Source organism: Polypterus senegalus, chromosome 12, assembly GCF_016835505.1.
Source record: "Polypterus senegalus isolate Bchr_013 chromosome 12, ASM1683550v1, whole genome shotgun sequence".
Lineage (NCBI taxonomy): Eukaryota > Metazoa > Chordata > Cladistia > Polypteriformes > Polypteridae > Polypterus > Polypterus senegalus.
Genome location: NC_053165.1, coordinates 133,875,858 through 133,901,753, shown reverse-complemented (window position 1 = coordinate 133,901,753; position 25,896 = coordinate 133,875,858). Strand labels below are relative to the sequence as shown.

Sequence of the window (25,896 nt, the reverse complement as noted above, 5' to 3'; positions counted from 1 at the left end):
GAACGTATTAATAACAATGCCCTAGACCTGACGCTGCGGATTGACACGCCTACAAGTCGTGCCCAGGCACTCCTATGACCAGCGCGCTCACGCGGGAAATCCTGAAAGACGGTGCACGCGCCCGTCCATCCGCCAGTTCACCTTACAGACGCGCACACTGCAGGCTGCCTGTCAGTCATTCCACGGCCGTCGACCAGCAAAGAAGCAGACGCGGAAAGTCTCTCCAAGAGATGGGTCGTGCAGACGGCAAAAGTTAACAACAACGAGACGAGAATAAAACCAGAATATGCGGCGGAGTTTATGTCTTCGAACAAAGCTTATATTGTAGAAAGTCGCAATGATTGAAATTTACATCCCTTCACTGGAGAGCAGGGCAGAAGAGAGCTCTGGCAAGCAGCGAACAGTGAGTGGCGTGTGATTCGCGATGGCATTTCAACTGTACTGGCGTTAGTGGCTTTGCTTATGACATAGGACTGCGTCTTCGCCTTAAGCACCTCATGATAAGTGTTTTAAAAGTGACAGTATCTTTGAACTAGCAACCTTTTCACGATGGCATGCTGTCAGATGTGAAAACATTTGTGTAAAATAGCTATTTGTAGTCTTTTTATTATGTTTTATTTCGTTATTGAATGTACTAAGGACTATGATCTGGATAAAAAGTTAAAATGATGTTTACTGGTATTATATAGCTGTTTGTAGTTATTGACTTAAATCTCTTGAGTGTCACTTTGATAATATTAACTGATGTTGAAAAAAGTCTGATTATTTTCTCTTAAAGAGAAGTATAACCCATCTTAGGGACTGTTATTATTATCCTCTTTTAAGTTAATGCTAGCTTTGTACAAATAGAAAGAAAGTTAAAAGTAAAGTTAGTAAAGTGTGTTTTTTTTCTGAATGCCTTTGATTTTGTGTGGTTACGGGAGCTGATTTATGACAACTTTTTTTTAATACCTTGGCATACTTGTCGACCACCCTACACCACAAGAGCATCTTTTTGTTTTCTAATATAACATGGCAGGTAATTGTAGGATGTCACAGATAGTATGATTAATGAACACAAGTTGAGTTTACCTTATTGTCAGAACCATTGCAGCTTAATTAAACTTACACATCATGTGTTTTACTAGTTGTGTTGATGAAATGTATGTGTCATTTTTTAATGGAGAAGTTTAAAGAGTTGAACGTGAACATAATTAGTAAATTGAAAATAAATATGTTCTTTAGGTTTGAGTAAATCAATGCATTTGTAACTATTCAACAACACAAATTTAGACTAACCTAAGTTTATGTATAAAAGCGCAACAAAATGTTTCTTGCAGATTAATTAGAAATTACACATGGAAACTGTTGACATAACTATATTAAGAAATTCCAACATTTCATTTTTTGCATTTTAGACTCACCATTAACCTATCATATGTATTTGTGAGGAAATACCAGGTACTTACAGTGAAAACTCAACAAAGACCGCAGCTGAAATGGGGTTTATTGTATGAGGCAGCACCCTGCCATCAACTCTCAATCCAGGTTAAAGACTCAAAAGCAAAAAGTTAATTTCTAGTTTTAGAGTTTTATATGCCATTTTATGAGAACATTTGAATTTTTGCTTGTGTTTGTTCTGTTGCTAATACAGTATATTAAAACTGGTATCTGACTATATATATAGTATAATACAACAAACAATAAAATACTTTAATTCATACCTTTGTTCGTTTTCCTCAAGGTATGGGCCAGTCCTGGATAGGGCATTTATAGAAACAATACACAAGAACCTGCTGTAATAAACACTATACTGTGCAAAAATAGAACATTAAATAGTTAGTGCTTAGAAAATTATGCTGCTTTCTACTTTCAAGATGTATATATAAGACTGTGTGACCTGTTCTGAACCATCTTTTCTGCCATTTACTGTCTCTAAGACTATAGAACCAAGCATAGTTTATGTATGGAGTATCCTGCCATTTTGATTACACAGATAGTCTAAATTGTCCAGGATGGCATATCAATATGTGCCATTGCCAGAAGGTTTTCTGTGTCTCCCAGCACAGTCTCAAGGTTGTGGAGGAGATTTCAGGAGACAAGACCAAAAGAGTGTCCTTGGCCCATCAGCAGGACCAGTATCAGCTATTTTGGACAAGGAGGAACAGGATGAACACTGCCAGAGTCCTACAAAATGACCTTTAGCAGGCCACTGGTGTGAATGTCTCTGACCATACAATCAGAAACAAGCTTCAAGAGGGTGGCCTGAGGGCCTGACGTCCTCTAGTGGGCCTTGTGCTCACTGCCCAGCACCGTGGAGCTTGATTGGCATTTGCCATAGAATACCAGAATTGGCAGGTCCACCACTGGCACCCTGTGCTTTTCACAGAAGAGAGCAGGTTCACCCAGAGCACATGTGACAGACAATAAAGGGTCTGGAGAAGCCATGGAGAACTTTATTGCTGCCTGTCACATCGTTCAGCATGACCGGTTTGGTGGTGGGTCAGTGATGGCCTAGGGAAGCATATCCATGGAGGGACGAACAGACCTCTAACAGGGTAGACAACGGCACCTTGACTGCCATTAGGTATCGGGATGAAATCCTTGGACCCATTGTCAGATCCTATGCTGGTGCACGACAATGTCTGGCCTCATGTGGCGAGAGTATACAGGTTGTTCATGGAGAATGAAGGAATTAATACCATTGACTGACCCCCACACTCGCCTGACCTAAATCTAATAGAACACCACTGGGACATTATGTTTTGGTCCATCACCTCAGACTGTCCAGGAGCTCAGTGATGCCCCGGTCCACATCTGGGAGGAGATCCCCCAGGACACCATCCATCATCTCATTAGGAGCCTGCCCCGACGTTGTCGGGCATGCATACGAGCATGTAGGGCCATACAAACTACTGAGTACGATTTGGAGTTGCTGCAATGAAATTCTGCAAAATGGACTAGCCTGCTGCATCATTTTTTCACTTTGATTTTAGGGGTGTCTTTGAATTCAGCCCTCTGTATTTTCATAATTTTCACTTCCATCAAACGATGTGGCATCCTTTCGTTCCTAACACATTACCCAGTCTATATCAGTATAGATATCCAGGAGGATTTCGTTTTCCTATTGAGATCTGATGTGTTTTCAAAGTGTTCCTTTAATTTTTTATTATATTATTAAATTTATATTATATATAATTATAATATATAATATATATATATATTTATTTTTTTTTATTTATTTATTTTTTTCTGTTTTTAGTCTTCTTGTTATTTAGCAGTAACAGCTCCTAGTCCATACCGTTCTTGGCCAGTTGGTCATTCATATAGATTCAACATGTGCATGGGTGTGATATTATTTTTTACCTTTTATAAGTAGTATATGGTCTCATGGGTTTGAACAAGCACTTTTCCGCCAAAAAGCACTAGGACCCTGGTTTCATTTTTTTGGTTAGGAGATTATATGATCTGCCAAAGTTCACATGGTTTCACCTGACATTTGACAGTCATGCTCCCTTTATACTGACAGTTTTAAATTGTCCATGAGCGAGTAAATGTGGTTGTGAGTGAGGGGCTAACCTTCTGCAAAGGCTTTGTGCCCGCATTCTGCACGTTTCTAACTGGCCAGGTTCTGACACTACTCAGTAAAATTGTCAATACTAAGTTAACTCTTTAAGTGCTTATGTGGACCTGCTTTTCCAAGAGTGAAGCCATATAAAGTTTTAATACAACACTGGCAATTGTATTATGTACACAGTCACTTTCAGAATAATGTGTGATAAAAAAAATAAGATCATTTACATCACAAGCTACATTGTCATTTGAAAACATAAATTATTATTATTATTATTATTGATGATTTTAATTGTAAATTTCAGCGTTAAGGTTGAGACAGGAACATTGGCCAACAGAATCTGATATGCTGCAGGTAGCATGTTGGATACAGAGGATCCTATTTGTTACGGATTTACATGAGGTAGATATTTTAAAGATGATTGTGAAGCTGACAGGCAGTGAAGTCAAGCTGCTAAACCAGTAGGTGCAAATATTATGGTATAAGACTCTGGCATGTTGTACTGTATTAATGCATCTTGTAAGAAGACCATCAAATATGGAGGAATAATAATCCACATTAGAGATATTTAAGGTGTTATGTGTACAAGATGGATTGGTAAAATCAGACTTTGAAATAAGCCAGAAGAGAACATACTGATAACAATGTTTTACAGTAAATTCTTTATCAAGGCTAAAAACTATAAAAAGCTAGGAGAAGATGTTAACAAATGTTCACAGCATTTGTAGTTTGTTTTTATATTTCATGGTTACTTTTTTGGATTAATTACAAAACCTGAAGCTCAGTGGTTTGCTGTTTGGGGCGACTGCACTGTAAGATCATCTCAGTGTGCCTGGAATGTTTCCAAGCCACATTAAAGCTTCCAAAAAGCATTCTCCGCTTCTTATAGTAGAGTTTGTATCTACTGTGATTGTTTGACAGAACACAAGAATCCCCAAATAACTGTTGAGGCACCAACCAGGAAACCTCTTTTAATGCATAAACAAAACCAAAAGAAAATGGATACACAATAGCACAACAAAAATGTCTCCTGCAGTAGCCCAAACAGATTTTCCAGCTTTTGGAAAAGGGGTTTAAAGCGAGGCTACACAGGAGCTCTGTCCTTGATCCGGTTTGGGTCTGATATGAGAAGCCTCCTTCCTGGGCCGCCCGGTTTTAAGGCCTTCTCTGAGTCCCTTAGGCGGGGTTGGGACCCTCACTTGGTGTCTTCTTGGAGTTCTGTGTGAAATGTTAGAAACAGCATTAGCACCCCTTTTCCTTCCAGAGTGGTATCTCTTACCATAGCTGAGCCAGGAAGGTGATACCTAGGGGTACATGCATGACACCACATTAATATAAATGTTACTCAAACTTGATACATTTATAGACATAACAATATGTTTATGAAATTCAGTTTAATTCAATGTATACTTATAAAGTGCTCCTTTCATATATAGTGCATTATACACAGTGAGAAATGCAGAATATTCACAGATTTTTTAAAAAGCTAATATGTAATGTATCAGAAATTATTGCAATTGTCCTAGGCTACCTTGTCGACTTGTGCCACGATTATCACAGGCAAACATTGATGACTCCAGTAGCATATCACAGAAGTCTGGCAATGGGTCCTTCATTGGAAGCCATACATTCACTATGTTAAAAAAAAAAAATTGCACTCAATCTATAAGAGAACTCGAATAGTTATTAGCATGGCCAGGTTTCAGATGACTAGGTTTGTTTGTATGTCTGGCACAGGCAGATGGGGAACAACAGAAAAAAGGAAGTGGCAATAACTAGGCTATTTTAGATCACAGTGACCATGTTGTGTTTACACTCCAACTGCAGTACACTAATAATAACGTGTATCAATACCTTAGTTTGATTGGGACTAAATAAATGAGATCAAATAGTCAGTCCAGCTTGATTGCAACAGATGTTGACCATACATATGAAACAGTTAGATGACAATGATTACATAAAAGCTTTCATGACCATAGGAAAGTATTGAAGAAACCTAGAAAGGCAACACTACAATACAACTATCAGACTTTACAAGAGGGTATCAATGGCTGTGTCAGTGCTTTCTAATCTGCAGAGATGTGGTGCCTTATGTGGATTGACCGATAATGTTTTAATCATCATCTGGTGATTCTGACAGTTGGGGCTACATTTGCAGAGTCCATTACATAATTTGTCAGTGACTGTTTGTTGTCGTCCAATCCAGTGTGTCTAGAGTGATATATGGCTGAGGTATCCTGGACTACTATGCACTGGTCTTTAGTGGTGGGTTTTGCTACTGTCTTGGATCTGATGACCATCAAATTTACACACAGAAATAAGACAGGGAATGGGTTTAGACCATCCAGTCTCATAGTGTCTGGCATCATCATCATCATCTATGTGAGACTGTTGTTTGTCCTACTTAGTAGGAGTGTACACAGTGCATTCTGTCATCTGCTGTGCAGTGTTTCTTTCTAGGTCTTACTACCCATTGCTATTTTATCTAAGCCCAGTGACCCTTTTGTTGTGTGTGTGTGTGTGTGTGTGTGTGTGTGTGTTGTCTTGCTTTATAAGATGGCATCAGCAAAGGGCACTCTATCATCTTGTTATGCCCAGAAACTTGTTCAACAACTAAGAAATGAGCCTGTCTTGTAGCAGGAGAGTTTGAATGAACTTCGCACACTTGGATTTTGCTACTGCCCACAGACTTCATTTATGCTTTCATATTTTGAATGGTTCATACACAAGGTAAAGGGCAGCACGGTGGCGCAGTGGTAGCGCTGCTGCCTCGCAGTTAGGAGACCTGGGTTCGCTTCCCGGGTCCTCCCTGCGTGGAGTTTGCATGTTCTCCCCGTGTCTGCGTGGGTTTCCTCCGGGTGCTCCGGTTTCCTCCCACAATCCAAAGACATGCAGGTTAGGTGGATTGGCGATTCTAAATTGGCCCTAGTGTGTGCTTGGTGTGTGGGTGTGTTTGTGTGTGTCCTGCGGTGGGTTGGCACCCTGCCCTGGATTGGTTCCTGCCTTGTGCCCTGTGTTGGCTGGGATTGGCTCCAGCAGACCCCCGTGACCCTGTATTCGGATTCAGCGGGTTAGAAAATGGATGGATGGATACACAAGGTAAAGTGTTTTTATTGGTGAGTTGTTGTTACTTATGATTATAGATTAATGAAAGTAACATTTTTAATATCTTTTACCTTTAATTTAAAACATAAGATTAAATGTGTTTATTTACTTCTCTGCATTCCTGTAGACAGTAAAACTGGACAGTTTTTCAGATGTACTGTAATCCCACAAGTGGATTGTACAGATTAAGCGCAACCTGGACTAAGAAAATTTAAGTACTTTTAAAAACCCTGTGATAGCAGTTAAGTCAAATTGTAGGAGCACATTTTTGATCAGAAACCAAAGCTGTACAGAAAAAGAGCATATCAAACAAATACAAGAAACAATTCTGCTGGAGAATCATTATTTAACAATTATAACTGCATCTATAGATTATAGGTATGTGTCTGTTATAGGTCTCTGCTTTATCAATAAGCCAAAAGCAGTTGGAAATGATGACTATAATTAATAGATGATGGTAACCCTAAGAAGTGATTTATACAGTAATACAATGTGTACATGTTCTCTGTAATAAGAAGATAATGTTGTTTTTTAAGTGCATAAAAATTAACTTTTCTCATTTTATATACATTTTTAAACGTACAATTCTCCTAATTTTTTATAGGTTTTTAAAGTGGAAGTTCTTTTCAATGGCAGGAAACATTTTGTATTGAAACGACACAATGACTTCCATGTTCTTCATAAAAAGGTAAGACTTAGAGCACTTTTTAATCACTGTACCTTTGTTCACAAATGATCAACTCAGAATGATTCTATAGTGGCCAAGGGATACAAACATAAATTTAAGTATTACTGTATATGAATAAGCATATAGGAAGGTAAACCCAAAAGAAATACACAGAAAGCAAACAGTCATCCTGCCAGTATGAGTTTATGTCTCTATTTGCCAGTAAGGATTGCTCATCCTTTTGTTTATTTTAAAATAACTCACCGACACATTTCCTTTTATACTGTACTTCCCATCTCTCCCTCTCTTGATAATGGACCTCTATTCCTTCTACTAGTTGAGTGTTTATCTATCCTCTCCTCCGGACTCCACACTCACAGAAGTCTTGGCTTAAACCCTATGTTGCAACCACTTTTTGTCAAGCCCGTTCACAAATTGCAGGTCAGTCGTCACTCTACCTTTGTCAAGGAATACCAGGCTAGAGCTCTCCCTACATCCCATTAAATTATCAGGTCTGCAAGGTACCTCCCCAGCTGCATTTTCTAAAAGAGGCTCAGCTGAATTTCATACATTCAATTCAGGGACGATGTGTCTTCTAGCATTGTTGCATTCAATTTCGTCTTTGGACTCACTTTGTCTATTAGCAAAAGGTCAGGCAACACTGGTAGTTGGCAGGTTGCCTGCTCTGTAGCATCCTAGGGAAACATGGCATGTGCCTACCAAGGTTACTCTTCTCTCTCTTCAATGTTTTTACCCTTACATATTGCACTTCAGGGAACCCTGTTAATAAAAATAGTTAGGTAGGGCCTCTTAGTGATTTCCATGTTCTGTCACCGACATGGCAACTTCTATTACCAGTACATATTTCCTTCTTCCTTTTACAGCTTTGTAAGGCCTTGCCTATCCAAACTTTTCGTCTCTGTCGGCCTGCATTTCTCATTTTGATGGGGCCATTACAGTATTCATAAGTAATATTAGTTTAGTTGAGTTTTACATTTATAATTCTGCACAAGAGAATATTACAGTTTATAGCTATTTAAAAAATCAGAGGGCTGAATGGCTACTTTGTGTAAATATGCCTTTAACCCATTTAAATAGATATTGGATGAAGTGAAAAGGGGCAGATAAACTGCGTTCTTTATGATCATAATGACACTTTTTTTTTTTTTAATCTTTTCTGTTTTTTAAAAATCATTTAGGGACCACTAATTATTTCTAAGTGTAAACAATAATGGTTCGAGCCTTTTCAAACTGGATACGTACATTTTCCATATTGTACTGCATAATAAGGTATAATAAACTTTGTGGAATGTACTTTTTTTAAAGAAATTAATTAGAACAATTAAAGAGCGAACTTATAGCTACCAACCTGAGAAGAAACGCATGTAAAATTGGCAGAGAAAATCGGAGAAACAGAACTCGACTAAAGATTTTGTTAAAACCCTGAAGCAGACTTTACTGCACTTAGAACACCTTTCGTGAACATTATCAATAGACGTGTATTGACAAGAACAGTAGATGGTGTACTGAAGTGACCTTATTAGGGGAAAAAAACATCTAGATCCAGATATGTTTAAAATTGTACACCAACTTCAAATACACTTTTCTTAAATTCTTGAAATATTAGTAGCCTTGTAGATTTTGTAATCATTAAACCCCATCTGAAATACCACACTACAATATGGCTTTTGCACCAGTCACAGTAGAACAGAAACAGCCTTAAAATGTTGTATATGACATTCTAATATTTTCTGATTGAGGAAATGTCATTGTTATTATGCTGTTTGCTTTAAGTGGAGCTTTTGTCAGGGCTCTGTACCAGAAGCATTACTTTATCCATTTACATTCTTTTGATATAAGATATAGTCCAAAACATAATCATCAATTTCACTTTCTTTCAGACCTAATGACATTCCTCCTGTTGTATCAGAAAATGCCAAACTTCTAATGTTTCCAAGGTTAAATGAAACAACCCTTTTCTGACTGCCTGTCCTCATTGAGCTCAACATATACATGTAGGATAAATTCTCATTACTTACCCCTATTAGATCTGCTGATTAGGTTCTTCATACTACAACTCTGTTAGTTATTTGTTCAAAAATAGATTATTCTACTCCTGTCACACTCTCTCCTATTCTTAGTATCCTACTGTGTCATTTGTTGCTACTCAAACCTTGCCAAGCTATGTATCTTATCCTCTGAATGAGACTTCAGAGTACATAGATTGGGTGCTGACACAACAATAGACCATTTAATTTTACTTTAGTTTATTCAGTTGTTAACTTAAGCATGTTATTATAAGATAAAAATATTTTTGGATGCTGGTGGGGAGGCAATCTGGTGGTCTATGTCAACAGAACTGTATCCTTATTTGTTTTAAACAACCATGGTGTACTGAAAAAAATGGCAAACCACAAAAGCAGAATTAATGGGAATGGATCAGGAGGTGAAAGTGAAAATCTTTTTTCCAAAAGCAGGGGTTTAAGCCAGAAGAGCAAAAATATAGTGATATATCAAAGCCTAAGATGTTAACCAAAAGTCGTGATTTAAATAACATGCAAGATCCTGACACCCAAAAAATATTTACATTAATTGTACGCATGACAAATGTTTGTTTTCTAAAGCAGGACAGTATGCCACTATCTTAAATATGCTGTTGTCTGTGACGTCATGATTGACTTCCAGGCATGTGGTATCTATCAACAGCTCAAGCAGCCATAAACTGCAGCCATGAAAAACACAAAATGGATGTGTCCATAACATAGTAATAAACAGGACACTAATAATTAATAGCAAGTTCAAAATTAAATGAAAAAATATAAAGTACATAGAAATGTACATGGACCCTGATGGAGTTTTATTTTTCCCAGGAATGCTGTTTCTTGAAGTTTTTTTTTTTTTTTTTTTCTTGGAATTTGTTCTTAGCTCATATGTTAGTGAAGTTGTATTATACCATTAAGATTTATTTTCTGTTTACTGTTTTTTTACCTTGGTGTATGTGCATTTGTATGTAATTGTTGTAGGGTTTTGTCTACAACTTTTACTGCATTATATTTATACCTCTGTTTAAGTGCCTTAAACCTGTATTCGGCTCAGGATACAATAATAGTCTGCATTGAGCGGACTTAAAATACTGCGTTTCAGAGGTGATTGAGAGAGTTAATTTTACTTGTGGTATTATGTTTTGGCTGGCAGAGTAGTAAGCAAGCCAGCCAGCCTTACACTGTTGCTAGAGATTAATTATCAACACTAATGAAAAGTCTGGGTGCCAGAGATTTAATGAAAAGACAAAAGGAAGGATTGAAACACTTAAGATCTGCGATGAAGACACTTCATCCAAAGGCATAACTAAATTGTAAAAACTTTTGCTCAGTCAAATCCTATAATATAGCACATGCAATCTCCGCAACCAGCACACTTAATCTTGACACCCATGAGGTATGCATTATAATGGGAAGCAAATCAAATAATATAAAATGCACCAGTTGTTAAATCTTGACACCTTATAGTTGGGGACCAGACTCTGTTAAGCGCTCTGTTAAGAATTAGCGCAAATAAGATTTGTTTTGGTTTATTTTTTAACTTAGCTATACTGCTACTTCATATTGCTTCTTTTGTGTCAATAAGAAATGTGCTTTTCATTACCATCTTCAAGTTTGGACTGTGGGAGTACAAAACTTTATTTTAGAGTGTATAAAACCAGTGATTTAGGCAAGCAAGACAAGAGATAATCATTTTGTGAGGGTACTCCGACTTTAATTTTACTTCTCTCCCCATCTGTGAATTTCTTTTGATATATGTATTGCCCACAATAGTTGTTTTTAGCTGTTCCTTAATACTAAACTTAAGAATATTTTAAAATTGCAATCTGTAGAATTTACTTAATAAGCAGTTATAAATTTATTTCAATTTTCAATGAGAAAAACAGGTAAGATTCCTACAGCCCCAATTGTCTATACATTTTTATGTAAAAAAGCATCTAACTAATGCATCCTATTATAAAGGACTTGTACTAATGCTAAAGTTTTCGTAAAGGATCAGACACCATTAAATTCAGACTTTTCCTTAAAATCCATTTCACAGATGGACTAAAAGTAATTTAAACTTACATAAAAAACATGTATTTTTTCTAAATAAATATGTTACTACATTTATCATACAGATGAAAGGAAATAATTTATTTTTTTCTTTTTTGGATTAGCTCAGAAAGTTAATGAAAACTCCAGATTTCCCGAGTAAACGAAGCCCCCACTGGAGACAAAAGCCTTTAGACCAGAGACGCCAGGAGCTTGAAGAGTATCTGCAGGTGTTTTTTTTTTCTTTTTTTCTTAAACAACATATACATATGCAAGCAAAAGTAGTCAAAATTTGTATTTTCACCACCAAAGAAATTTTACAGATTAGGACATTTATAGAGATTAGAAATTATACTGAAATAAGAAACTTACTCTACTGCAAAAAAATGGAACATATTTTGACATATTAGTTTAACATTGTTCATTAATTTATTTTTAATGCATTTAGAGCACATTTTTAAAATAAAGTCCTCAGTATTTTGCTTTAATTCCATATTTTTTACATGTGTTTTCTAAAATTAATTCAAAATGTGTGCTTTCTGACTTTGTACATTGCCCTTTTTGTCAGTACTGTACCTAGCTATTACCAGCTTGTTGTAGCAACGCTTTTTTAAGTGGCTGAAGACTACGGAATTCTGCCACCTTTGGTAAAGATAATGAAAAAAGTCTATGAAAAATGTCTTTTATTGTTCATAAGCTTGATCTCCGGGCTATGAGGGAAATCTGACCTTGCAGTGAGATTATTTAAGGAAGATAATTCGCACAACAGTTAAACATTTTTGTCTCAAAACATATCTGTCACAATGTTATGTCATCCCTTCATTTAGTTACTTTGTGCACCATTTCTTTGACATGATAACACAGAATCTTTATTTATAATGCTGGTTTAGATGTGATAACACATATAAAGAGATCTGAGACCACTGAACTACATAGTCTCTCAAGATCCTTCAAAGCCCTTGGACCGTGCTTTTTTTGTGAGGTTTAATCTGTTGTTTGTCAGTCAGGGGATAGGAATGGCCACTATAAAAGCTTGATTCTGTAGTCCGTGAACCATTTTTTGTGGTTTTGGAAGTATTCTTTGGACCATTGTCCTGTTGCAAGATTCAACCATGATATATAATGGAGTTCTTGATTTTATGTATCCTAACAATATTCCTAGGGCCCCTGAAAGAAAAACAGCTGTTAGTCTTCACGATCATCGACTTATTTTGCTTCAAAACCACCTCCAGTGTTTGTTACAAAAGAGAAGTATTATATTTTTGTTGTATCTGACTATAGAACCTGATTCTACCTTACAGTCGTTTAATAATAATACATTTTATTTTTTTATTTGAAACATTTTAATTATTGTTTTAATAGCAGAAATGGGGATTTTCAAGTTCAAGCACTTTATTGTCATTGTGTAACACAAAGAAATTACTTTTTGTGACAGCCCCAAGGTACATTTAAAGAAAAGTCAAATAATTCCAAATATGTCATATACAGTGTTAAGTGATCAAGTAACCAGAGCAAATTATTACTGCTCAAAGTACAACAGCATAAATTGTTATTGCACCTGTTAATGAATAGTACATTACATATTATATATTATATTACATTAGTTTATTGCACATTACCAATATAGCTTATTACACATGTTCAATTAAAAAATGATCTCAGACTGAGGAGATTCAGAGTTCAGAAAGTTTATGGCAGATGGGAAAAAGCTATTTTTTAGTCTATTTGTGTGTACACGGATTGACCTAAAGCGTCTTCCTGATGGGAGGAGTTCAAACAAAGAATTTCCAGAATGAATTTTGTCCTTGAGAATGTTTTTGGCCCTTCTCACACAGCGAGTCTTATACGAGAGTTTGAGTGATGGCAGTTCAGTCCCAATAATGGCCTCTGCTGTTTTTACGACCTGCTGCAGGGCTTCTTTAGCAGCCTTGGTGCAGCTGTTGTACCAGGCCATCATGCAGTTAGTTAAAATGCTCTCTATAGTGCATCTATAGAAATTAACCAGCAGCTTCTGGGGGAGGTCAGCTGTCCTTAGCTTCCTGAGAAAATAGAGGCGTTGTTGTGCTTTGCCAGTTATAGCCAAGTTGTTGTCAGCCCAGAACAGGTCCTCTGAGATGGTGACTCCTAGAAACTTAAAGCTGGAAACTCTCTCCACAGCATCTGCATTGATTGTTATTGGACTGTGATTAGTCTTTTTAGTGGTCCTAAAGTCCAGTATAACATCTTTGGTCTTTTTGGTATTTAAGGCCAGTCTGTTGGTGTTGCACCATTCAGGCATTTTTATAACCATTAATGTATTTGTAAAAGTCACTGCTCTTCTGTCTCATTTCTTTTGTATTTCTTCTGGTCTTACTCAGACAGATAAATGACCAAAGAGGCCTGTAGGGAGTCATGGATCACCATTTAACCACCATTTAAGAGTGTGTAAAAAAAGAGGTATACTTTTAAAAGTTGAAAAATGAAAAAATTAAAAGCTGAAAAAAAAATAAAAAGTTGAAAAAAATGTTAATAAATAAAGTATGGTTAGATTCACCAATAATTGTAACATGTATAAAGTGAAAAAAATGTTAAATGTTTTTTTGAACGATTTTACCTCAGTAAAGATTAGATTATATATCTCATTATTTCAGTGTAATAGCACGCTTATGAACAATAAAGACATTTGTTACTGGCTTTTTTTGCTCATCTTTATCAAGGATGCTTATGATTCTTGAAGGAATTGTATTTTGCTGATTTGTAGGCTCTTTTATATGACTGCTTGTTATATAGCTATCAGCTGGTTTTGTGTACAACAAAAAACAAATTGCTCATACTAAGGTACTGCTAATTTTACTACTGAAACCAAATGTATATAAATCAATGATTTTTGGTGCACATGAGGATGCTGAGAGGGAGTGAAATATAAAATAATGAAGAGAACATAACGTAATTGTCATGTGAGATCAATAGAGATTTAGATAGGAGCTTATGGCATAGACAATGAAGCACTGAATTTTTATAATCTTACTCTGGAATGCAACAACACACAATGATGAAAAGGAGTGTAAACACCTCAAAATGAACAAAAACCTTACAAGGACTTCACTGGTCTGCCTCAGAAACAATTTGTACCCCCAGACAGCCAGTTCTCAAACTTCAGAGACCGGCTTAGAGGCCTGTAAAGTTCAAGTTCAAAGTTTATTGTCATGCGCACTGTAAGGAAACAAGTTTCCCTGTACAGTGAAATTCTTTCTTTGCTATCCACACCAAATGCCAAAACCAACGTAAAAAGATAAACATAAATAATAAGTAGCAGATAGATAATACGTAACAGAAGCAGCATAAAGTATAAAAACAGAATAGAAATATAAAGTGTAATGTGCAGGTAGGTGTGTGATGGACAAGTCCAATACAGTTGTGTGAGGTAAATAGAATGAGGTGAACCATGGTTATAAACTCCAATCAGTTATTTAGGAGTCTAATGGCCTTGGGAAAGAGAAAGTTCTTTAGCCTGGAAGTCCTGCATTTCATTTTTAAATACCTTCTGCCTGAGGGTAGAAGTGTTAACAGTTCGTGTTGGGGGTGAGTGGGGTGTGTATGGTCCCTGAGGATTGAAGCAGTTCTCCTTCGCACTCTGCAGTTGTAGATGCTCTGCAGAGAGGGCAGTGGGGTCTTGGTGATCTTCTTAGCAGTCTTTACCACTCTCTGCAGGCGTTTGCGGTCCATAGCAGTAGTGTTGCCGTACCACATGGTGATGCAGCTGGTCAAGATACTCTCAACAATGCAGCTGTAAATGTTGGCGAGGATCTTAGTCGACATACCAAACTTCCTCAGCCTCCTCAGAAAGTACAGCCACTGTTGAGCCCTCTTGACCAGCTGTGTGGTGCTAAGTGTCCAAGTGAGGCCCTCCCTAAAGTGTCAAAAATACACAAAATGCCCTTCAAGGTAGAAGGAAACCATTAAACCTCTTCAAACAAAAGACAAAGAAAAACAATGTTGGTCAAAATTATACATTTTATTAAAATAATAAAAAAAAGAAAAACAAAGAAAAGATACAGCACATAAATGAGTCAAGAAGGTATACATAAAAAGGTAACCCAAGGTAAACTAGTCCAGTGCAAAATCCATGAAGCACAGAAAAAACAATGTAATACAATTATGATCTTTACTTCACCAACCTCAATGACACTGTACTGGGACCATTGCCTCAGCTTCATTATAAAGGCTGAAGGCACTCTCACAGTAGTGACATGATGGTGACCCAGTGATTCAAACAACTTCAATACGCAATACATAAATGGTAAATAATGAATAAAAATATCATATTAAAATTACATAAAAAGAAAAAACACATGATAAATAATGAATAAAAAATGATAAAAATAAGACAATTCAAGAGTTTTATTAGTCTCTCACACACAGTTATACAGGTGCAATGAAATGAAAAAGCTAGCTTGGTACAAGATTGTGCAAAACAAAAGCAAACACACAATAGAAGAATATAATAAAATTAAGATTAACATAATAAACTTACTGTAGCTAAATTAAATTAACCAAATTAACGTAAACTACATTGAAATTAAGTTAAAATCTGAAATAGTCAAATTTGTAAAGTGACTGTGCAGCAAGTTAAAGTGAGTATGCAATGAATTTTAAGATTGAATGTTTGAATTGTCTGAGTTCAGGGTCCTAATGGCCTGAGGGTAAAAGCTCCTCTGTGTAACAAGTATATTCTGCAAGAACTGTAGCTTGTGAGTAGGTGTGCTAATTTTAGTTTCATTTTAGTTTTAGTTTGCAACTGCTTAGGTGCTGTTATATTAAGGATCAATTCAGAGGACGGCTGAGTTTCATTGTTGTAATTTTCAGTTAACCATGGACTTCAGTAAGAGAAGATTGGCTGGTAACTTATCATAGTTACTAATCTGATTGATAGGAAAATTTTTTAATATCTGCAAAATTGTCCAGTAAATATGTAAAACTACTGCTAACAGAAGCAGTACCTGCAAGGACAAGAACAGTCACTAGATGCATAGTTTCAAGAGGTGATAGTTAAAAGGAAGTTGAAAACTGTTTTTCAAGCCATCAACTGCAAGAGGTACACTATACTGATTGTTTATAAAGACTACATGACACCTCTGAAAACGAACAATGGACAACAAACAGTATATCAATGTCATGTTTGTACACTTGAGTAGCATCTTAAGAAACTTTGTGGTCTTCAGGAGATTTAAGGCCCCTAAATAGCCTACAAATCTTGAAATACACACCTTAAGCAGGGATAACAAGAATGAAATGCAGAGTGAAGGAGATCTAATTTGGATTTGGGCAATGATATGCAGGACTGCAAAAACCAAAACAAAAATACCTGCACACTCTCCTGAATCAAGTGATTGTTCAAAATCAAAGTGAGAGGTAAAAAAAAAAGAAGTGCTGGTTTGGACATTTCATTCAGAGGTGCTGGTTTGGACATTTCATTCTCTGCAACACAGCCAATTCTATTATTTAGCTAAAATGATAAATTGTCTACAGTGTCCTGTCTACTAGATTTATTGTTTCCCACATCACACAAACAATATACCAACTACTGGCTAATGCAGTCTTTGTTCATATTGATATATAATATACATTAGTTGATCAAATGCCCTTGTCTCATGTAAGGCTAAAATAAAATCAGTTTTCTTGTGATATAAAAGTTACTGTATATGCTATGAAATTACTGTTCAATCAAGTGCATGATGTGAAGATAGGGGTTGTAATTTTTCCTAAAAGACAGAAATCCTTTTACCAACTAGGTAGATTTCATCTGCAAAAAAAAGAGATAAGATCTGTATTTTCCCTACATAAGTGTATATACAAGAAACACTAAGATGTCATTTTTATGGCAGAATGCCTACATTTAAATACTAGGTTCATTAGGAAAAAATACAAGAACGGAAAAATAGTATTCACTTACAGAATCATGTCTAAATGATGCCAAGGAGTAGATATATTTTCTACACATTGGTCTTAAAAGGTAGCAAACGAGGAGGTGTAGCACTGCATTTCTAAAACAAAATTCGATGAGAAGTGGTGAAAATATTTGGATCTCTGAGAATATGTAAGGAAGAAGTGCAAAGATTGTATGATTGGAATTTGCTATAGACCCAGAATTTTGATATTTCAAAAATAGTCTATTACTTAATGAAATAAGACATTTATACAGCAAAAAGATGACATGACCGTTGGCGATTTCCAAATATCGACTGGCAGCACCTGTTGGAAGAACAGAAGAAGAAGAAACTGACATAATTGCTCATGGCAAATGGCTGTTTTTGTCTGTAGCCTACCATGGTGCAGTGCCTACACAGACCTTATCTTTTCTAATAGCAGAAATAGTGAAACAGTATTGATTTTATCTACGAAGATCACAGTATGAGAAAATATGAAAGAGTCTTTGAAAATATGCAAATATACCAAAATATTTTTAACTTGCATCATCTACATTTAGATAAATTTGGACAGCAGGAACTTGTCCTGGTGTTACTTGGCTTACAAGCAATCGCCAGTACTGGATGAAAGAGCAATTTAGAACAGGGATTGCTCACGCATACTGATTTTATCAACCAAACCAGCAAATCTTTGCAAGTGTGTAAAGGAAGCTGGAGTACCAAAAGAAAATCCCATACTGACAAAATGAAAACCTGCAGAGTCCATACAGACAGTGATAATATTTAAAGATACTTTTCTAGAGCTGTGAGGCATCAACATAAACCACTGGGTCATCATGATATCCTCACACCTAAAAACAAAGACATGTAATTTTTGAAAAGCAGACTTCTTGGAAATGAAAACACATCTGGAAATGGGAAAAAATAGGAAAACAAAAAACATTTCTGCTATTAATAATAGATTGTGTCCCTTCAAGGTCATCCTTATTCATGTACAGAAAATAGTGTGTTCCAAATGTAAACAACATAAAAGCATTTTAAGGAATTGCTTAAATGGATTAATAAAAACATTCGTTCAATTGTAAAACTAAAAACATTACTGTGAAAAGGGGACATGAATATAAGTCAAGAGAAACAACAGAAACTGCAGCTATATATCAATAAATTATGTAAATGATTGATGAAGATAAAATGCAGTGGGAGTTAAAACAAATACAAAAGCAATCTACTACTGCTTGGCTGAAAAAAGAATTAAACAGCTATTTTAAATCCTCAAAAATATAATATACATAGGAAAATTTGCTAAACATGGCAAATTAGTTAAATAGATGTTTTATCCAAGTTTTAACAATGTAGAAATAAAGAGAAGAGAATGTCACAGGCAGGAATGGCTGTCTTTTTATAAATTTTGAGATTGAAAACTCAGATGTACTTCATGTACAGGGTGTACTGAAGACTAATAAAACTCCTGAGCCTGACAGAATTTTATCAGCAGTATTAAAATCCTAAATAAAAACTATTATTGACGCACTTTTACTGTGCCTGGTTTAGCAAACACTTCTAATGGGACATATTTGATAATGACCTCAAAGATGAAAATTTAGTCCAGTCCAAGATTCCACCAGTAATTATTCACCAATAAGACTTACCTCTGTCCCATGTAAAATTAAAGAAACAGCTGTCAATTAAAAACTATCATAGCATATAAAAAGAATATTGCAAATAATGGGTAGCATCAGTTTTGTACATGAAGATCTTGCCAAGCCAATAACAGTACATAAAACTAATGTGAAAATGTCTATGGAAAAATTACTTGTTACACACAATTCACTATTTTTGTTATCCCGTTGCTAGCTCAAAACACATTTTTTTGCTACTTCCTGAATTACCAGTGTGTAAATAAGCAATAAATTCAGAGACTTCGTAGGATTGCCTTTTCAACTTGAATACCTGCTTCTCCTCGTCATTTGTTGGTCAAGAGTCCTGTCTTCAAATTCAATAAGTCTCCTTTAATGTTTCTTAATATTGTTGTTTTTAAGCCATTCTTGTGTATCTTTGGCTTTATTCTTGGAATCTTCTCCCAGGTGGCAAATTTCTTGTAGACTGCATCACATTTACCTCTTGGATTTTCTTGTATTTTGCTGGGGTCATTTTACTCTCTACCTTCACAAGCATTTGAGGGCCTGCTGCAGATAAGCATTACACAGCATGATGGTGCTACCACCACGCTTTATGGTGGAGATGATGGGTTTTGATGTGTAGTGTTTAGCTTATACTAAGGTGACCAGAATTTTTTGGGCCAATCCGGGGACATGGGGGGGCTGGAGGAGCGTAGACTACTCCCCTCGTGTTCCGTGATTGAAGTTCTCCCACCACTACTGATGGAAAACTTTGAGTCGCACACGCTGCAGATCACAACAGAAGCATCCGGGGTCGGACACAAATACGAAAATTCACGCTGAGGCCCATCATTGAACTGACACTTCCTTTTAGCACTCATGTTGAATCACAGGGATCACCACGCCAAAATGCAGAAACAACAGGTGGAAGAAAAGAGCCGCCACACTGCTCTCACACCCAGAAGCAAGCCACGCGTAGACACTGGCAGAGGCAGAGGCAGAGCACGAGTAGGGACTCTAAACACTACAGAGTACAAAGCGAAAGCTTATCACGTGATTTCTCGCCAAAGTTCCAGAATGTGGTAAAGCATAACCTCCGTCAAAACGCTGCGCACGTGCACCGAGTTCAGATTATCGTGGTGATGAGATACATTCAAAAAAGTGAACCAGCTGAAACCGGGGACGAAATCTTAAACTGGGGACAAAACGGGGACATGTTTCTGAGTGGGGACAGTTGTCCGAAAATGGGAACAGATGGTCACCTTACTTATACGAAACATGCCAACATGCTGTTTAGGCTAATAGCCAAAAACCTCATCAGAACATCTATCCTTTTTACAATTAACTTCAGAGTCTCCCATGTATCTTCTGGAAAAATATTGTGTGTGTTTTTTTTTTGGTTTTTTTTTGCTTTTGTGGAAACCAGAGTGGGGGGGGTACTCTGTCTCTGTCTTCTCCACTGGCAAGCTTCATCCCTCTTCTTCCTAATTCTGGCTCCTTGAATGGAGTGATGCGCCTTCTTTTTAGCAGGTCATGGGAGTGCTCCAGGCATTACTTGGAATCACTCCCAGGTATGGTGGAAGTCCACTGTAGGGCTCTACAGCTCCACCTGGCAGCCCTCACAAAACACAACAGTGCTGTACCAAACTCCAACTCCCAGCGTGCCCTGTGGGAATCCGTGGTGCCTCAGCCGCCCAGGAGGGCTGCCCTGTAGCATCCCAAGGAAGATAGTGCCCTGTGAATACAGTGATCCCTCGCTATATCGCGCTTCGACTTCCGCCTCTTCACTCCATCACGGATTTTAAATGTAATCATATATAAATATATATCATGGATTTTTTGCTGGTTCACAAATTTCTACGGACAATGGGTTTTTTAATTTATAGTACATGCTTCCTCAGTTTGTTTGCCCAGTTGATTTCATACAAGGGACGCTATTGGCGGATAGCTGAGAAGCTACCCAATCAGAGCACTATTACGTATTAAATAAAACTCCTCAATGATATGCGATATTCTTCCCATGCGGTGCTTCGCACACTTAAAAGCTCTAGCAGCACGTATTGATCTTTGATTGTTTGCTTGTCTCTGTCTCTCTCACTCTCTCTGACATTCTCTGCGCCTAATGGAGGGGGTGTGAGCAGAGGGGCTGTTTGCACAGAGGCTGTTTGCCTAGAGGATACGGACGCCCCTCTCAAAAATGCTGAAAGACTACTTTCACATTGCTCCCTTTTTCTTGCAGCCGCTTTATCGCGGTGCTTCACATACTTAAAAGCCCAACAGCACGTATTGATTTTTGATTGTGTGCTTTTCTCTGTCTCTCTCTCTCTCTCTGACATTCTCTGCTCCTGACACGCATTCTTTGAAGAGAAAGATATGTTTGCATTCTTTTAATTGTGAGAAAGAACTGTCATCTCTGTCTTGTCATTGAGCACAGTTTAACTTTTGACTAAAGGGTGTTCTTTCATGTCTAGAGGGCTCTAATAATGTTAAAAAACTTATTTAGAAGGTAAACAGGTTTTCTATGCTCTAACTGTGAAAATATTAGATTTATAAATAAAGAATCCTACTTCATGGACATTCATTTATCGCAGTAGAGTCTGGAACGGATTAACTGCGATAAACAAGGTTTTACTGTACTCTCTCCTCTGGTCCTTCCATCCAGCTGGCATCCCAGCTGGGTAATGGCAGTGGCCACCTGTCACACTTTATAAAAGTGGCTTTCTGTTAGCCAATAAAAGGTGTCATTTTGCTTGAATTCTCACTTCACTCTTCCGTAAAGCTGAGATTGGTGAAGCACATGGGTAACAGCTGTTTTCTGAACAGTCTATCCAGTCTCAGGTACTGTTGTTTCAAGTTCCTTCAGAGATCTCATAGGTCTCTTGGTGGCCTCCCTCACTAGTTATCTTATATGCACGATCACCGTTTTCTGTTGATGGCCCACTCTAGGCAGATATACAGCTATGCCATATTCTTTCCTTTTCTCAGTGATTGACTTATCTGGACTCCAAAAGATGTTTTCTCGACTTCATCCCCTATATTGTGCTTTTCAATCACCATTTCACAGAGCTGCTTGGAGTGTTCTTTTGTTTTCATTGTGTAGGTTAAGTAACCATACTAACTCGCCACAAGCTGGACCTTGACTCAATTTAACTATTTATGTGACTTTTAAAACCATTTGGCTGCATCAGTGATTTTTAGGTTTATCATATTAAAGGGGACAAATACTTATGAAATCAGTTATTTTGTGTTTTATATTTGTAATTAATTTGGACCACATTGCAGAGATCTATTTTCACTTTGACAGCTGAGTTTTTTTTCTATTGATCAGTGTCAAGCAAGTCAATTAGATTCAGTGTTGTGTAACAATACAAATTTGAAAAATTCCAAGGGGTATATAATTTTTATATGCACTATATATTTTGAGCTTTAATGAAGGACTGGGCATTTTTTCTTATATTCTTGCACTGGGAATGCATAGGTTTCCTCTGTGAAGTATTATATCTTCTGTAGCTTCTTAAATACTGTGATATCAGGACACATTCCAGCAATAGAATTGAGCCCAAGGCAAATACATTCTTGAATCCAGGTTGAGCCCAGGAAATCTGCTGGAATTAGAAAGTCAAGACAAAACTAGTTTATTTAAACATTTGCTTTGATTGGATGTTGCGGCATTGCCTTATAGATATAAAGAAATTTTTTATGCTACAGCTGACCAAATTTGCTAAAAAAAGCAGTCAATATTGAATGAAGAAGTATTGTTTTTTGTGGTGTTTGTTTTATTGTGCTCTTTTTATGTTTTTATGACTTAGATAATGATCCTATCACATTTGTAATCACATGTGTGCAGAATCAAAAAAAAAAATCAAAAGGTTTCACAAACTTTCAGTTACCACCATGTGTGGACTAAAGCAGTGTAGAGAATTTGTCCAGTTTCAAATTACTGGGATATAGAAATGTAACCTACTGGAACTTTGCTTTATCTAGTGTGTCATGCTATCACATTGTCAAAACTCTATTAGTATGTTACAGGGACTTAAAGTGAAAATAACAATATAAAATGAAGCCACATTGAACAGAAAATATAAAGCAATTTTAAGGAGACAAAACAATCATACTTATAGTGGAGAAAGTAGTGCAACTGAAGGTGTGCCCATAAAATGTGGTTGATCAGAACAGGATGGACAGGTTAGAAGTTTGTTCTTACCTTTTAGAGTATGTGTCAGTAGTTAAAACACAGATATTAATACATGTTTTGGTACTTTATTTTTATAAAGAGCTACAGCAGAAAAGGGTAAGAGTGCTAGTTATTGACTGATGAGGATTACTGTCAAATAGTTAAATACCTTTACCATTTGTTTTTCATTATTTTATTAAAACATATTTTCATTTAAAAATGTTACAATGGTATATCAATAAATGCAGGTTTTAAAAATGCTGAATAGGTTTTAGTATTCACAAAAGTATATATATTTTCACCACAGTAATTGGCATTGTGTCCCCAGGGACCCCAAATTGGATTTAATGGATCAAAAAATGTTTGGATGAGATTATACTGTATATGTGTTTAAGGTTCATAATAATAAGATATGGAAATTGTACAGTAAACCATATTGCAATAATGTAGTGTGGTCTCAATTAGATTAGATACACAACTAAGTGATTGTTTTAAATTACATATACTCTGATTTCTGTTTAGGATATACTGCAGTATAAGGATGAGGCTCCAAAGGAGATCTGGGAATTTCTGCATTTGAAGCATTTACCTTTAATGAATAAACCCTGCAGGACTGAGTAAGTTTTAGAAATTGTTAGGAATGAACTGTGACAAAATACTAGCTGTACAGTATGTTGTAAGTAATGCACTTCAACATTACTGATATTTTCATCTTTCCTCCAATTGATAGTAATGAATTTTTAAAAAGTCAGTGTTAAAAATGCCACCAATGTTATTTATTACAGAATTCTCGAATTGTCTTGGACTACTAGACTCTGCTTTGGTTTTAGTTGCAAAATGGCAGTTGTTTGTGCTTAATAAGAACATATTTAATTATTGTAATGTTTGCATATACAGTGGGTACGGAAAGTAACAGTGTGGCAGAAAATTAATGAGACTGGCAACACTGCAAGCGATCTGGCAACGCTGCGCTGTTGTCCTTGATAGAGCACGTGCATCAGTACCCTCCCATAGCTCAGTGCAAGTTTTAACTCCTTCCGTTAACTACGTGATTTTTGTGACTGCTATTAGCGAAGTTGTGTTTTTGGTTGTGCATCACGCAAAATGGAACAGCGGAATTTGGAGCAACGTTGTGCCATTAAACGGCAAGTGTGACGTTTGAAAAGTTAAAACATGCCTATGGGGAACATTCTTTATCCCGAGCTCAAGTTTTTCGCTGGCACAAATCATTTTTGGAAGGCAGAAAACACGTTGAAGATGAACACCGTTCAGGGAGGACTTCAACTTCGAAAACCAATGAAAACATCGAACGTGTGAACACTCTTGTGAGATCAGACCATCGTTTAACATTAAGAATGTTGAGCGAACAATTAAATTTGAACAGATTTACCGTTCATCAAATTTTGACTGAACATTTGCACATGCGAAAGGTCTGTGCCAAAATGGTGCCGAGAAACTGCCCTCTCCATAACAGAATTTTTGACCTCAAAAGGCATTCCTGTGGTTCCCCAGCCCCCTTATTCACCTGACCTCAGTCCGTGTGACTTTTCCTTTTCCTAAACTGAAAAATGTCCTCAAAGGACGTCATTTCGGGACTTTAGAAAACATCCAAAAGAGTGTAACGGACATGCTGAAGACCATACGGTTGAAGACTTCCAGTGCTGCTACCAACAGTGGGAACAACGTCTCCATCGGTGTGTAGCTGCCCAAGGGAACTACTTTTAAGGGGATAACATTGATGTTTGAAAAAAATGAAAACTTTGGTAAATAAAAAATCAGTCTCATTACTTTTCTGCCACACCTCGTATTCAGACCCCCTTCAATTTTTCACTCTTTGTTATATTGCAGCCATTTGCTAAAATCCTTTAAATTAATTTTTTTCCTCATTAATGTACACATAGCACCCCATATTGACAGACAAAAAAAAAAAAGAATTTTTGAAATTGTTGCAGATTTATTTAAAAAGAAAAACTGAAATATCACATGGTCCTAATAAATTATATATATAATAAATTTGTAATAAATATATATTATAAATTTGATTAACTTAAATATGCAATACAGTGGACCCTTGACTTACGAACTTAATTCGTTCGCGAAGGCTAACCCATAATGCGTTCCGAACCTCCCACTGCAACACTTACTTAACCTTTTCATAATAAAAAAGGGTTGTATAATGTGCATAATTTACCAAAACACCAAAAGTTTTTCTAATGTACTAACCAAAAAGTTATAAAAAGTGCCTAGCCTATCAGAAGTAGGCTAGATTAAGCTAGGAGCATGGCGGTGCATCTGTTTCGAGTGTTTTTCATCACACGCACAACATCCCAGACAACATAGCGAGACCAGCTAAAATACATACATAAGTAAATAAACCAAGAGAAAATTAAAAAAAAAATTGAAAACTGATACATATTTAATGGAAAAATATTAAAACACAAAAAGAAAGACATTACAATTATAACAAAAAATATATAAAAATCAGAAGGATAGACATTGGTTATAAAGACTAAAGCTGGGAATTAAACTCCTGCAAAACCATAACAAATACAATACTAACAAGAGGAAATGAACACTGCAACATATGCTAAATGCAACTGCAGGTAATATATTTAAGAAACACACATCAGGTATGCTCTCACAGTTGGCAGTATGAGCAGCTGTTAAAAAGTCTAATAGTAAAACCTGGAAAACATCACAGCAGACAAATCATAGCAGGTTTCCCTTCGTCATCAACAGTGGAAAATGACCGTCAAGTCTAATTTTCAATTTTAAATCTTAATACCTTTAAAATCA

General features: G+C 36.5%; 1 protein-coding gene across 1 annotated transcript in view; it reads left to right on the top strand.

Annotated features, from left to right (window-relative positions):
- Window positions 1-95: 95 nt before the first annotated feature.
- The window catches only part of snx22 (sorting nexin 22), a 41,415-nt gene continuing 15,614 nt past the window's right edge, over window positions 96-25,896 (top strand). Inside the window, exons 1-4 of the mRNA XM_039773487.1 lie at window positions 96-403; window positions 7,263-7,346; window positions 11,527-11,631; window positions 23,623-23,717. Coding sequence (XP_039629421.1) covers window positions 338-403; window positions 7,263-7,346; window positions 11,527-11,631; window positions 23,623-23,717 — 350 coding nt within the window. The 5' untranslated portion in view covers window positions 96-337. The remainder of the gene's footprint in view (window positions 404-7,262; window positions 7,347-11,526; window positions 11,632-23,622; window positions 23,718-25,896) is intronic.